We start from the raw sequence: 12,557 nt of genomic DNA on the forward strand, positions 1-12,557 counted from the left end.
GCACACATGGCTTTTGCTTTACCTGTTAAACTGTCTTTGTATCAGCCCGTGAGTTTTCTCATTGTTAGTTACTCTTCTGATCCGATCCTCCATCCCACTGTGGCAGGAGGAGCAGCTGCATAGTGCTTGGTTGCCGGCCAGGGTTAAAGCACGACAGTATTGGGCATTACATGACCAGCAACACACATCTCATATATTGTCAATATAACTCTTGCATATGGATGGTGTATCATCAATGCTGAATGCAATAAAATTCTTTGTCAATGCCCAAAATTTATTGCCTTGATTAAATGCATAAAATTTTCTCACAGTTCTGACTTAGGAGTGACTGCAATTACAGCACAGGGTTCTTTGGGGCAATTTCTGAAAGATGTCAGCATTCATGTCTGCTTTCATCATTTTCTCCACAAATGGCTATGGAAGCTGGTAATATCCATCTGTTCTTGCTGCCTCCACCATGGCAATGCGCTCCATAATGGAGTCATCTGTTGTAATGTATCACTTCAGTTGTGTTGTACTTACTACCCATTCATTTAGTAACACATGGCCTGCATTGCAAGAAATGCATACTAGCTCTTACCCATTAATCTTGTTAGTCATTCCGTATCATCTGGAGACTCGTCACCCCCTTATTCAGTGACCTAGATCGTTTATGAGCATGCTGATCATGCTGAGATATGAAAGTCTTAGCTGGTCCCTCTCTCCACTGTGACAACAGATAAGCATAACAACCATTTTCATCTTCTAAATACTGGCACCCATCACATGTATTTTAACTAATACTTAAGGAATTTTATTTAAATGTAAAAATGCCAGAACTAACCACTCTCCTTCTAAATCCTGCCAGCAAGTTTTAAGGGAAAAGAAATTGCACTAAAAAGATTGATTTTATATGCAACCTGGAAATACATGCATGAGACACCAAAACCATGGAAGTACCTCTTCTTGAAAGACCACAGGAACATAAATCCTATTTTGAGAGTCAGAAATGAATGACTAAGGCTAAGAATATGCTTACCTATAGCTCTGGTGAGGGATGAAATCAAACATTCGCTCTCCTGAAGCGAAGGGGAAAAACTCCTGTGGTCTTTAGATGGGATCTCTGGTCATGTTTCGAAGAATGCTGTCATTTTTAACTCTCCCTTCCTGAAATTTTTTTCTAGACCTTTCTTCTGGCTGACATGATCAGGAACACCTGCTAGAATGTGAAAAAACATGTTACTACAAATATTAAAAAGAAGTAAAATGTGACGACTGAAAAAAGACAAAACATGCATTCTGCAAACTCAGTGCGTGTCTCAGGAAGAAGCGGTACCATTTACTGCTGTCAAATCATTGTTTGGCATTATCATTTTATTACTTCATTATTACAATTTATTAGGTTATTAACTCAGAAGATTCTCGTCACAATCTTAAACAGTACAGTGCATCTCCAGGCACACAGCTGCATGTCCTGTTTCAAAAGGTACAACCTTGTTATAGAAAGGAGCTCAGCCAACACCATGCCTTATCACCTCCTCCCCTTCCTTCACTGACCTTGGTGTCTGCAGAAATGTTGCTCTCACATAGTTTCTCTCCTCTCTCCTGGTGGCGCAGATTTTTTTTTCCCCTTTCTTAATATGCTATCACAGAGTCACTACCACTGCCACTGATGGGTTGGCCTTGCCCAGCAGTGGGGCCACCTTGGAGCCGGCTGGCTTTGGCTCCGTCAGACATGGGGGAAGCTTCTCACAGAAGCCACCCCTGTAGCCCTCCACCACTACCAACAACTTGTCGCTACAACATTGCAGGCTTGCATGACACAATCCTCCTGCTCTGATGACAGAAATACAGCTTGCTTTACCCACACTCCCAGCTGGATAATGCGGGCCAGGCAGCTCTGTTTAAATGCTGGTTTGATGCTTTACTAAAGCTCTCAGTATACATCAACAAGGCGCTTCTACAAGGGCTGATCCCAGCCTTTGGCCTGGAGCTCTGCATGGAGCTCGCAGGCAGGGACTGGCTGCTATCGCTGGGGCCAGACAACCCACCTCGCCCTCAGGAACAGCCCCCGCTGCCTCGCCTGCCACCCATCCCTCCAGAAGCCACCCATGAGACTCAGGGGACCCGAGCCGCCTTCTTGAATCGCAGCATTCTGTCACCTTGAAGGGTAAAACCGAAATAGGTATTCAGAGTTCAGAATTACGCTGAGACCAGCCAAAGGGCTGGTTTTGCAGCGAGCATCGCCGGGCTGGAGGCGGGAAGAGGCTGTGAGAGGCCTGAGGCGGGCGCGGGGGCGAGGGCGAGGGCAGGCGGGTGAGGAGAGCCCCTGGCTCGGGCCCGGGCCGGGCCGCCGCCAGAGCCCCGCACGCCGCCGCCGCCGCCCCCCCCGCCGCTCCCGGGGATCGGATGTGCCCGCCCGGGCCCTGCCCTGCCACGGGCGGCCGCTGGGGGCTCCCGCCGCCGCGGCGCGGCCCGCCATTGTCGGGGGCATGGAGGGCGAGAGCACGTCTGCTCTGCTCTCGGGCTTCGTCTTCGGCGCCCTCGCCTTCCAGCACCTCAGCACCGACTCGGACACGGTGGGTGCGGCGGGCCCCGCCGCCGGAGGGGCGGGAGAGGCACGGCGGGCGGGGGGAGCGGAGGGAGGGTCGGCTGCTGGTGCGGGGGCAGCCCGCCGCCGGGCCTCCCACGGCCCCGCCGTGAGGGAGGGTTGCCGCCCGCCGCAGGCCCGCCCCGACCCGGCCGTTGAGGAGGGCCCGGGGCCGTGCCGGGGCAGGGTTGGCAGCGCCCATCCCTCGCCGCTGTAGCGGCGGCTGCTGCCCGTGCTGGTAATGGCAGGAGAGCCGAGGGGGGTCTCTCGAAACGCTGAGATGCGGGCCTGGTGCGGCGGCCTGGGTGCCGGGGCTGCCGGGAAGGCTGCCCGGGCCTGCGGGCCTCGGGGGCGGGCACCGGCTGTGCCGCCGCAGGCTGCTCACCTGTGAATGAAAACACCAGGAATGGAACAGCCGAGTACACATTCCAACCTTTTTTTTCCCCTTAAATACAGGCAGGTACTGAAAAATGAGTGAGAACCTATTCTGTTAAAAACAACCAACCCACGTTCATTTTGACAGCATTTTCCCCCTCCTGAATACATTTACACTGGTAACAGAGAGAAAGTCCTGTTCAATGCTACTGGTAATGCAAATGTGGTTTTTTTTTTGTCTCCCTCTATAAAGGAAGGTTTTCTCCTTGGAGATGTGAAAGGTGAAGCCAAGAACAGCATTACTGACTCACAGCTGGATGATGTTGAAGTTGTTTATACCATTGGTTAGTCTGTCTGCATTTTTTAATACCAATCTTGGTTTCAGGCAGTACATGACTGCTTACAGTTTTGATGAGGGCAGTCAGCACCTTACAGCAAGATCAAAGCTGCTAGATCCTGGGATCCATGTTGACATAAAACAAACATGGAAAAGTTATTTTATAACAATTGATTAAAAAAATTACAATTTTACTGTAGAAAGTACAATAATTTAACAGAAACAGTAGCTCTTAGTTCCTTGAATAGCTCCTCTTTGCCAAACATCTTGTCACAATAAAGTTAACTTAGAGTTTAGAATCCTTATTTGTCTTGGCCATGTTATAAACTCTCCTGGGTTTCAGTTGCCCTGGAAAAATTTGGCTTATTTCAGTGAAGCGAACTGTAATGTGTTAGCATCCATTACCTGCGTATAAAATACTGTGTGTGAAGGCTGCAAACTTTATATATTTCATTGAACAGGTGCCAAATGTGTTTTTCTTTATAGTCTTCACAAGATTCGATTGCATGGGCATTTTCTACTAGCTCTTAACAAAAACATATGTATATGTGCCCACATATTCAACTCCATTTATTTAAAATGCAGTTACACAAAAAGAGAACAAGGTTATACAGTATGGGCCTTCTTTCCAATCTTCCTGAAAATATGGTAGGGAGAACCTGTATGCCTTTTTCTAGTTCTGCTCTAGGATACAATTAAGGTGAACGCTTTCCTCCACTGAGTGCCACAGATGAACTAAAAATGTGGGGAGTTTTTTGTGGTGGCATTGATCAAGTCACCCAATCACCACTTTCTTGTAGGCAGAGTTAGTTCCTCCAAAGCTTGGGGTTTTTTTTAGTTTACTTGTGAAAATGAAAGTAATGGAGACTTTAGGTAAAAAAAGGATTTAGATTGCCATTCGATCACCTACCATTTTTTTTCTGGTAGTCAGTCTTCCAGTTATCATTTGCCCTATGGGTTTCTGTTCTCCAGCTTCATCCTCCTAACAGCATTCATGCCTTGCTGCAGAGCAACTCAAGTGAAATCTTTCATGTTACATACTGCGGTTCTAAACAGAAGGAAGTGAAAAATAAGTGCCCAAATTGATTTTTCACTTGACAAAACATTAAAAATACAGTTTATGTAAGTGGTTCATTCCCTTTACTTTTGAAAAATGTATTAGAATCCTTTTAAAAAATACTTCCTTTCTTAAGCATATTTAATTAGATGTTAATGCATTTGATCTTAAGAAATTATATAGAATTCTTTCTTGGTGCTTCTATCAGATTAATTCTGATCATAGCGTGTAGCATACATCTTGAACTGATGAACCCAGAGTAATATTACCGTCTCTTTCCAGATATACAGAAGCACATTCCATGCTACCAGTTGTTCAGGTAAGAATCTTAATCTTAAGTAAAGGGATACGAAAAAGTTAAAATTCACCCTAACTTGAACCCTTTAGGACCTAAACTTGTATTACATTACTGAGAAAACAACCCAGCTGTAACTACAGTACCCACGTCAACCTCTTGGAATTAAGATGCAAAATGCCTTATGTTATTTCCATGTTGGTTCTGCATGTCTTTTTTTGGTGTTTGTCTATACATATAGAATAGAGGTATAGCATGTTGCAACTTCTGGTGAGTTATACCATACGAACTACAGAATATTGTCAACCTTCTGAAAAAGAACCATTGCTTTTCTAAAAGCATACATTCCAACCCCACTCCCTCAAATAAAAAAAAAAAAGAGAGAGAGAAAGGTAGCATCAGCCATAGACTTGTAAATGGGTCAAGAAAAAGAAACACTTGTTAGCCCCACAGCAGCAGTAGTTTCAAGGACTAATATAGTTACCTCATAGATGGGAACACAGCTGTGCAGGTTTACAACCCTGTAAGGGGAGAATCAGCACGATTTCCTTCTCAAATCCTCCTGAAAACTAATGAACCCAGATATTACTATAAAGGAATTTTGTATCAAATTGACCACATCTTACCATTTCATAGCTGAGAGAACATAGATGCTACCTTTAACTTCTGTCCCAGTAGCACTTGATGCCAGAACAGCATCTGGGCTGTACGAGACCCCCTGCATAGCTATTTGAGTAATGAAATTAACTGCACTGTCCTAGCAGAGAAGCTGTGTCAGCATATCTTTATGCTTACCAGGGGGGGAAAAAAAGCTATTAAAGTGAGATGATTGCTCCACTGCTAGGGAGTACTTATTTCTAACGTAGCATTTTAGGTTTTAACAACAAGAAGTGCTGGGTCCTGGGCTTGGGTCAGAACAACCCCACGCAATGCTACAGGCTTGGGGCAGAGTGGTTGGAAAGCTGCTTGGTGGAAAGGGCCTGGGGGTGCTGGTTGACAGCCAGCTGGGCATGAGCCAGCACCGTGCCCAGGTGGCCAGGAAGGCCAGCAGCATCCCGGCTTGTGTCAGCAACAGCGTGGCCAGCGGGACCAGGGCAGTGACCGTCCCCCTGCACTGGGCACTGGTGAGGCCGCCCCTGGAATCCTGTGTTCAGGTTTGGGCCCCTCGCTGCAGAAGGGACACTGAGGGGCTGGAGCGTGTCCAGAGGCGGGCAGCAGGGCTGGGGAAGGGTCTAGAGAACAAGTCTTACAAAGAGTGGTTGAGGGAACTGGAGTTGTTTAGCTTGGAGAAAAGGGAGGCTTAGGAAAGACCTTATCATTCTACAACTGCCTGAAGGGAGGTTTTAGACAGGTGGGTGTCAAGGGCAAGAGGAAACGGCCTCAAGTTACACCAGGAGAGGTTTAGATTGGATATTGTGAAAAAATTCCTCACTGCAAGGGCGGTCAGGCATTGGAACAGGCTGTCCAGGGAGGTGGTGGAATCACTGTCCCTGGAGGCGTTTAAAAAACATGTAGATGTGGTGCTTAGGGACATGGTTTTGTGATGGACTTGGCAGTCCTGGGTTAATGGTTGAACCTGATGATTTTAAAGGTCTTTTTCCACCCTAAATGATCATATTTTGTCTTCTAATTGCCCTAATTTTCTTCTAGCTTTTATAATTCTGCAGGAGAACTGAATGAAGTTGCCTTGAAGAAAATACTATCAGGCTGTAAGAAGGTATTTTATTTTCAAACCTAAATCTTACCAAGGAGCTCACTCAAATTTTGAGGGCTGTTTTGGATACCTCTTGTACCAAGCTTTTTTTTTCTTTTTTAAAACTTGTATGTAGTCCCTCACTGCTGGTCAAGGCACCTGCATCATGTTTTCCCCCTGAAAGATGAGTTTAGGTTATTTTTTACTAGGGTTTGCTTACGTATATGTCACAACTTCATTTCTTTCTTATTAATTTCTCAAGTGAACAGTTCAAATATCCCAAAGGAATTCTACCAATTTCTACCTTGAGATCAGTTGAGGTCAGCTTATTCAAGCAGTTAAGCACCACTTGACCAAAAAAATGCATCTTCTCCAAAGAACAAAGTTTCACAAAGGGAAAGTAGAAGCTGGAAAGAGACCAACAGCAAAATAGCACAACAAAGTTTTCAGCTTGAGAACAAACTCAGAAAACAGGCCAGTTCAACATGTGGTTTTGAAAGAAAGAAGCTGTCACACTGGAATTAGGCTTTGATGTTCTAAGGGTTTCAGGTTAACTACCTGCTTGAATATGTATTTATCACCAAAGAATTCAGATTTGTGACTTTGTACTGAATCATCTTAATTTGCTTCAATGTGACACCAGGGACAACATGATTCAACAGTAATAATAAATTTTCTTTTGCCTGCAGAGTGTAATAGGATGGTACAAATTCAGACGTAACACAGACCAGACCATGACATTCCGGGAAAGACTTCTTCATAAGAATTTACAGTCACACCTGTCAAATCAGGGTCTTGTATTCCTTTTATTAACCTCTAGCGTGATGACAGAAAGCTTCTCTACTTACAGACTGGAACATGCTTTACATCGGCCACAAGAAGGGTAATTTGTTTTTTCTATAGTTTTAATAAAGCAGGAGCATAGCATTTGGAACAGGTGGGGGTTTTTTCTTTGTTGGAACTGAATTAGTTAAGACTGTTTTATTTTATCCTTGAAACTTACACATTAAGTAAGATTACTCCTTATATTGCTACAGCCCAGCTGAAACCTTACCCTGGAGTTCTGTTCAGGGATTTGCCTTTATAACTGTCTGTAGTGCCAGTGTCAACATGCAGACACTATTAGTTCATCTGTGCACATAGACCATTCTTGGTAAGTTTGGGTTTGTGTATAGGACTTCAACTACACATGGTGTTCACCTTCACCTATCATTGAAATATTTAAATTGGTGGTAACCTCCAGTTATCTTCAGAGACATGCTGCCCATAAGCTAGGCTTGACAAGCAAGTATTGCATTATTGCATGACTTGTACTCAGAAATGGGGGAAAAAAAACCAGCTCAAGCCTCTTGTTGCTCTTGCAGTTTTCCTTTAGCCATAAGTAGTCATCTGTGTGTGATACAATACATCCAAGCAAGAACTATACTGTCAACTTTCATCTGGCTTAATGGTCAAGAACCTTTAACTATCAGAGAGGCCTCTGTGTGTTAAAAAGTCATGTTTTCATACTCCTGCTTTTTAAGTCTTTTCCAGAAAGTTCCTCTGGTGGTTACCAACTTGGGTATGGCAGAACAGCAAGGTTACAGAACAGTGTCTGGTTCCTGTGTATCTTCCGGGTTTGTCAGAGCAGTAAGACAACACAGGTACAATATATGCCACATTTACTGTTAGCTGTAGCCTTCAGTTAAGTATAGTTATCTTTAAAAAGTTTTTTTTAAATGCTTTTGCAAATGCTACAGCCGTACCCTGCTCGCTTGTTGACCAGTTTCCTCCAATTATTTACCTTTCCAAGCTACTTGGAAATTAATCCAGGCCCATACTTAGCCACCAGGGCAGCTGTTTGTCTCAACACAGGCACCTAGTGTTGAAGCTCAAAATGCTTCTTTATTCATTATAGCTCCTACTAAGCAAGCACTGGGATCATTAACTTGCAATTATACAATCATATTCTTGGTCCACAGGTCACAGTTCTTTTATGAAGATGGATCCTTAGAAGAGGTTCATAAGATAAATGAGATGTATGCCACCTTGCAGGAGGAACTGAAGGTAAGTCGGGCATGCCTGCCAATACAGTTACAATTACAGATTTCAGCAGTACTGCAGAAGAAAGTCAAGCAAAAGGTACACCATGTTGCACCACATGAGAAACAAAGCTGTGTCTTGGAAAAGCATATTGAAAGATCAGTGAGTTCAACTTACTATTAGTAGCCATATACTAAGTTCACAAAGTTGAAGCCTTGAGTTTCCATTTGATCAGAAGTACACTAATAAATCCTCAAGTCCACTAATAATTTCTCACAAGAAGATTATTTTGAAGGAGTACTATCTGTAGTTTGTTAGATCTTCTTTGCTTAGTTTGGAACAAATAAAATGTCTTGCACCTCATTCAGCACAAGGTTCAACACAACACTACTTTGTATCCAGCTTGAAGTCATGAGTACCTTTAGGGATTTTGCAACAAGGTTAAAGTCACTTCCTTGAATACTGTTAATTCCATCAAATGCCTTTTCCTTGCAGAAAATATGCTCTACAGTAGAAGTCAGTGAACGATCTGTAGAGAAACTCTTAGCAGAGGTGAGCCAATTAAAAGAAGAAATAAAGCGGAAAAAGCAACAGAGTTGTTCAGGTAAGTGAAATAAATGTAATGCAAATCTTAGTGAGACTTCCAAAGTTGTTTCAACTTGCAGCAGCCAAAACAATTGTGTTAGAAGTGTGCAGAAGGGACTGCAATTCTCGCGCTTTTTTTTTTTTTTTTTTTCAGAAGACAGAGATGACCCAGGAGAGCCAAAGGAGAATGTTCTCCTTTGTCAGGCACTGCAAACATTTTTCCCTAATTCTGGATTTCAGACATGTATTGTTTCCTTCAAAGGCCAACAGATATCCAAGAACTGCTGTAACATTGACCATAATATTAATGTCATAGACAAACTGACTCTTATGGTAAAGGAAAGAGACTTCACTGAAGCTGAAACAAGACACCTAGCCAAGCGTAAGGTCAGAGGGACCATAACAGGATCAAAGTCATTCAAGAAATCCAGATCACTGCACCTTCACCAAAAATTACTTCAAGACCAAGAGGACAGTGACCAGGAAAGGAAGTTTATGCTGATGAGCACTGAAACAGATGAGGACATCTTTGAAAAGGGAGACACAAATGAAATCTCACTCTCTCCTACTTTTTGATCTGTTAATGATTTGTCCAGATGACTTTGCACCAAAAGCTACTGCCAGCATATTCAAGTGACATATCATTTTATAGCAGGGATGAAAATAACAGTGCGTTTTTGCAAAACATACAGGTGGTTTGTTGTTTTTTTTATTCCAGTGCACAAATCCTGTCTGGCATAGAGACAAATTGGATGACATTCCCTCATTTTGCCTTCTAGAGTTAGATCTGTGTATTCTCTCTCAGGGTTTGAAGATTGCACTAGCAGCATGTTAGCAGTCATAACTAGTTGTCACATACTGCCTCAGAGAAATACAAACCGAAGCTGCTGTTGAAGGAGCAGTACTACCCTCAGCAGAAGCTGAGGCAGGGAGCATCAAATGAATACAGGTAACATGCTTAACAGAATTAGCCATCTACATGAAGTGCCACAATTTAAATACTTCAATTTATCCTTACATGTCCAGCACTTGTTTATTTTCCCCTCCCCCTTCCAATCCAGCAAGGGAAAATACAGCCACCTCAACTTTAGCAAGACTTGTAAGCAAAGTGGTCCATACAGCTCCCAATTTCTGTTGCTGCTTTCATCTTTCATACTTCCTTCAGACAATGAATTTCAGAGACCTGACACTTCATAAAAAAGCAGCTGACACCCACCCTTCAGTCAGTGATGCATTATGTTAGCCAACCACATTTCCAGTAAACAAGTATATAAACAAGAAAAGTAGATTTATTGTTTATTTCTTTACAGTGTGTTACTCTGAATACTTGATATTACATATCTTGGGGTCTGTGAGAAATGATGGGCTCTTGTACATAACTGGCATAAATCCTGTAGAAAGATAAAATGGAGGTTTTCTTAATAGAAAAGTAGGCTTGACTTGGAAAACTCAAAAGCCTTATCATACTTACCAAACACATGAGCTCTTTTAATGGCTTTTGTAATTTCCTTCTGCTTCTTGTTGCACAAACCTAAAGAGATGAATCATTTTTAGTCTCTTAAATCAACAATAACCAAATCATTAAAGGGTGAAAGGCATGTTACTGACAGCTCCTTCTAGCTTTGTGTGTCTTCCTACACTAACACACGTGCTTATACTGTTAAATACAAAATACGTATAATTAAGGTATATTTTCATTCCTTTATGCATACTACTAAGAATAATGCTATTACAAAATGTATAGAGTTAATAGTAGTTATTTGGAAAAATAGCTGATATACAGTTACTTTACGAGTCTAAGAAGAACATCTAATAAGAACATTAACCAGTAAATTATTTAATTTAATACTTCACATACCTGTTATATGCCTGCCGTAAATGCAGCCAGTGTGCGGAGAAACAAACTGGGAAAGAAGCTATGTAAAATTCAGAAATCCAAAGTGAGTTTAAGAACTTTTTTCAGAGAGCATTAGTTTATTTTACTACTTGCATTTTATTTTTTGGGGTTTTATTTGTTTTTACAAAACTCAGTTCTACCTAGAGACAAGAAGTATGGCTTGGAGCTAGACAGTATTTTATGTGCCACATCATTTAAGCTATATCACAGTGGAATTGGAATCAAAGACTCTTTGGTAAATAACAAAGTCGTAACACCTGCATATAGGATTAGTAGATGAACAGCTTATCACAGCTACATTATTTGACTTTTATCTGCACACATTCTTACTCTTAAGTTTTAAACCCCTACACAGATAATTTTTTTTATTTTTGTGGACTTCCTACACGCATATTTAAATATAGTGAACTAGTTACCTTCATCTAAGGACAGGTATTTTCAAACTCACCTGCACATTCTTATAGTCCACATTTATTCCACATAAGACACATCTTTTTGGAGGTTCTTTATAGGGGTTCTCCATTTGTATGGGCTGAAAGTAGAGAATTAATATAATCTGTAAGCTTCACAAGAATATAAGGAACATATATTATTTTTATCCTTTGGGCAAAACATGCCTTGGAACCAAAAGCAGTATTTAGTGCGTTACTGAAGTTTTTCCAATACCTTTATCTCCATTTCTCTACACAGTGTTCAGTACCTAGCAATCTAAATGGTGTCTCACTGCTACACAGCCTTTTAAATCTCAGTAATAATGACAACGTAACAAGTCAATTAAAGCAATCAGTAGGATAGTGCTTACACCCTTTACTTGGAAGGCAGTATCTACAGAAGCTGGTAGTAAGGTAGTTCTGTCTAAGAAGCCACAAGGCTTTCCTCAAAATAAAATCAAAGCAAATGGCCCGAGGGAGCTCCTGCCCACACACACACTTTAACAGGGAGGTTCCCAAAGGCCTCCCAAGCCTCACAGCACACCACCCAGCACCAAATCCTTGCAAGACATGAGCAAAAGGAGAAACTGTTTTTGCAGACATAGCTGGAATTTGGGCAAAAAAATGTTTTTTAAGGTTTTCACTGGTACCAGACAATATGTTCTTATGACATAACAACTATACCTACTGCATTCTCTCAGGTTTTCCCAGCTATATACAGGAAATCAGTTAGTACTGCCAAAGGTTTTTTACTCCAAGTTTGAGTTACTGAGAGTTGCTTTAAGTGACCGCAGGTAGATACAGGGCTACAGAGCTCCAGCACCCGGTGACAGACAGACACAGACACACCCCCCAGCACCCGGTGATATGCCCCCACCCTCCCCCTCAGTACTCGGTGATATGCCCCCCCCAGCACCCGCGGGGTACTGCTGGGGCCTCACCTGGTCGGACGGGTCGAGCGACCGCTCATGCTGGAGCCGCCGCGGCTGCTCCCACAGTGCCGCTACAAGGTAAGAACGATAGGGTTAGCGATAGCACGGCGGGAGAAGCGGCCGCGCACACACCCCCACCCCGAGGGGCACGGCCGCTCATCTGACAGGGGAGGGACGAGGAAGCAGAAGGAACACACCCGGCATCAGCCGGCGCCAGGGACTCCACGTCCCCACCGCCCGCGCCGCCATGACACCCTCCACAGTGCCCCGCCTCGGCCGCCCCACTTCCGCCTGCGCGGACTCGCGGTGCACGAGAGCGATGGCTGGCCAATGGGGCCCGGCCTGCCCTACTTGAGGCAGGCGA

The 12,557-nt window shown here is 43.3% G+C and overlaps 3 protein-coding genes across 6 annotated transcripts in view; 1 reads left to right on the top strand and 2 right to left on the bottom strand.

Moving 5' to 3' along the window:
• Positions 1–4,613, bottom strand: part of LOC102055674 (glycerol-3-phosphate acyltransferase 3) — a 33,801-nt gene extending 29,188 nt beyond the window's left edge. For both annotated transcript variants that reach the window (XM_027813024.2, XM_027813023.2), the window contains exons 1-2: positions 4,192–4,613; positions 1,019–1,198 (exon numbers count right to left, since the gene is read on the bottom strand). The gene's annotated coding sequence lies outside the window, so the exon portion shown is untranslated. The remainder of the gene's footprint in view (positions 1–1,018; positions 1,199–4,191) is intronic.
• On the top strand, positions 2,387–9,620 carry ABRAXAS1 (abraxas 1, BRCA1 A complex subunit). Of its 3 annotated transcripts, none has more exons than XM_055703367.1 (9): positions 2,389–2,558; positions 3,202–3,288; positions 4,621–4,657; positions 6,284–6,350; positions 7,016–7,209; positions 7,850–7,969; positions 8,288–8,372; positions 8,844–8,952; positions 9,088–9,620. In XM_055703367.1, exons 5-9 carry the CDS (start codon positions 7,061–7,063, stop codon positions 9,507–9,509), a joined length of 885 nt encoding a protein of 294 aa, XP_055559342.1. In that variant the 5' UTR covers positions 2,389–2,558; positions 3,202–3,288; positions 4,621–4,657; positions 6,284–6,350; positions 7,016–7,060; the 3' UTR covers positions 9,510–9,620. The 3 variants fall into 3 exon arrangements, with proteins under 3 accessions (XP_055559336.1, XP_055559342.1, XP_055559327.1); XM_055703352.1 differs by having other exon boundaries at positions 2,391–2,558; positions 3,198–3,288; XM_055703361.1 differs by lacking the exon at positions 7,850–7,969 and having other exon boundaries at positions 2,387–2,558; positions 3,198–3,288.
• A 584-nt stretch (positions 9,621–10,204) lies between these two features.
• MRPS18C (mitochondrial ribosomal protein S18C) lies at positions 10,205–12,483 on the bottom strand. Its single transcript, XM_055703393.1, has 6 exons — positions 12,391–12,483; positions 12,203–12,264; positions 11,279–11,362; positions 10,792–10,849; positions 10,405–10,464; positions 10,205–10,324 (listed from the first exon to the last, which is right to left on the bottom strand). Exons 1-6 carry the CDS (start codon positions 12,440–12,442, stop codon positions 10,248–10,250), a joined length of 393 nt encoding a protein of 130 aa, XP_055559368.1. The 5' UTR covers positions 12,443–12,483; the 3' UTR covers positions 10,205–10,247.
• Between the last annotated feature and the right edge of the window lie 74 nt (positions 12,484–12,557).

Source organism: Falco cherrug, chromosome 1, assembly GCF_023634085.1.
Source record: "Falco cherrug isolate bFalChe1 chromosome 1, bFalChe1.pri, whole genome shotgun sequence".
Taxonomy (NCBI): Eukaryota; Metazoa; Chordata; class Aves; order Falconiformes; family Falconidae; genus Falco; species Falco cherrug.

Bases quoted from the DNA above. Each gene is read 5' to 3' on its own strand.
- ABRAXAS1 (XM_055703352.1), top strand. From the start codon at position 2,472: ATGGAGGGCGAGAGCACGTCTGCTCTGCTCTCGGGCTTCGTCTTCGGC. The intron at 7,210-7,849 runs GTAATTTGTTTT...CTGCTTTTTAAG, and splicing joins TTACATCGGCCACAAGAAGG to TCTTTTCCAGAAAGTTCCTC. The intron at 8,373-8,843 runs GTAAGTCGGGCA...TTTTCCTTGCAG, and splicing joins CCTTGCAGGAGGAACTGAAG to AAAATATGCTCTACAGTAGA.
- MRPS18C (XM_055703393.1), bottom strand. From the start codon at position 12,442: ATGGCGGCGCGGGCGGTGGGGACGTGGAGTCCCTGGCGCCGGCTGATG. The intron at 10,465-10,791 runs GTATGTGAAGTA...TCATCTCTTTAG, and splicing joins TTACGGCAGGCATATAACAG to GTTTGTGCAACAAGAAGCAG. The intron at 10,325-10,404 runs GTAAGTATGATA...ATCTTTCTACAG, and splicing joins TAAAAGAGCTCATGTGTTTG to GATTTATGCCAGTTATGTAC.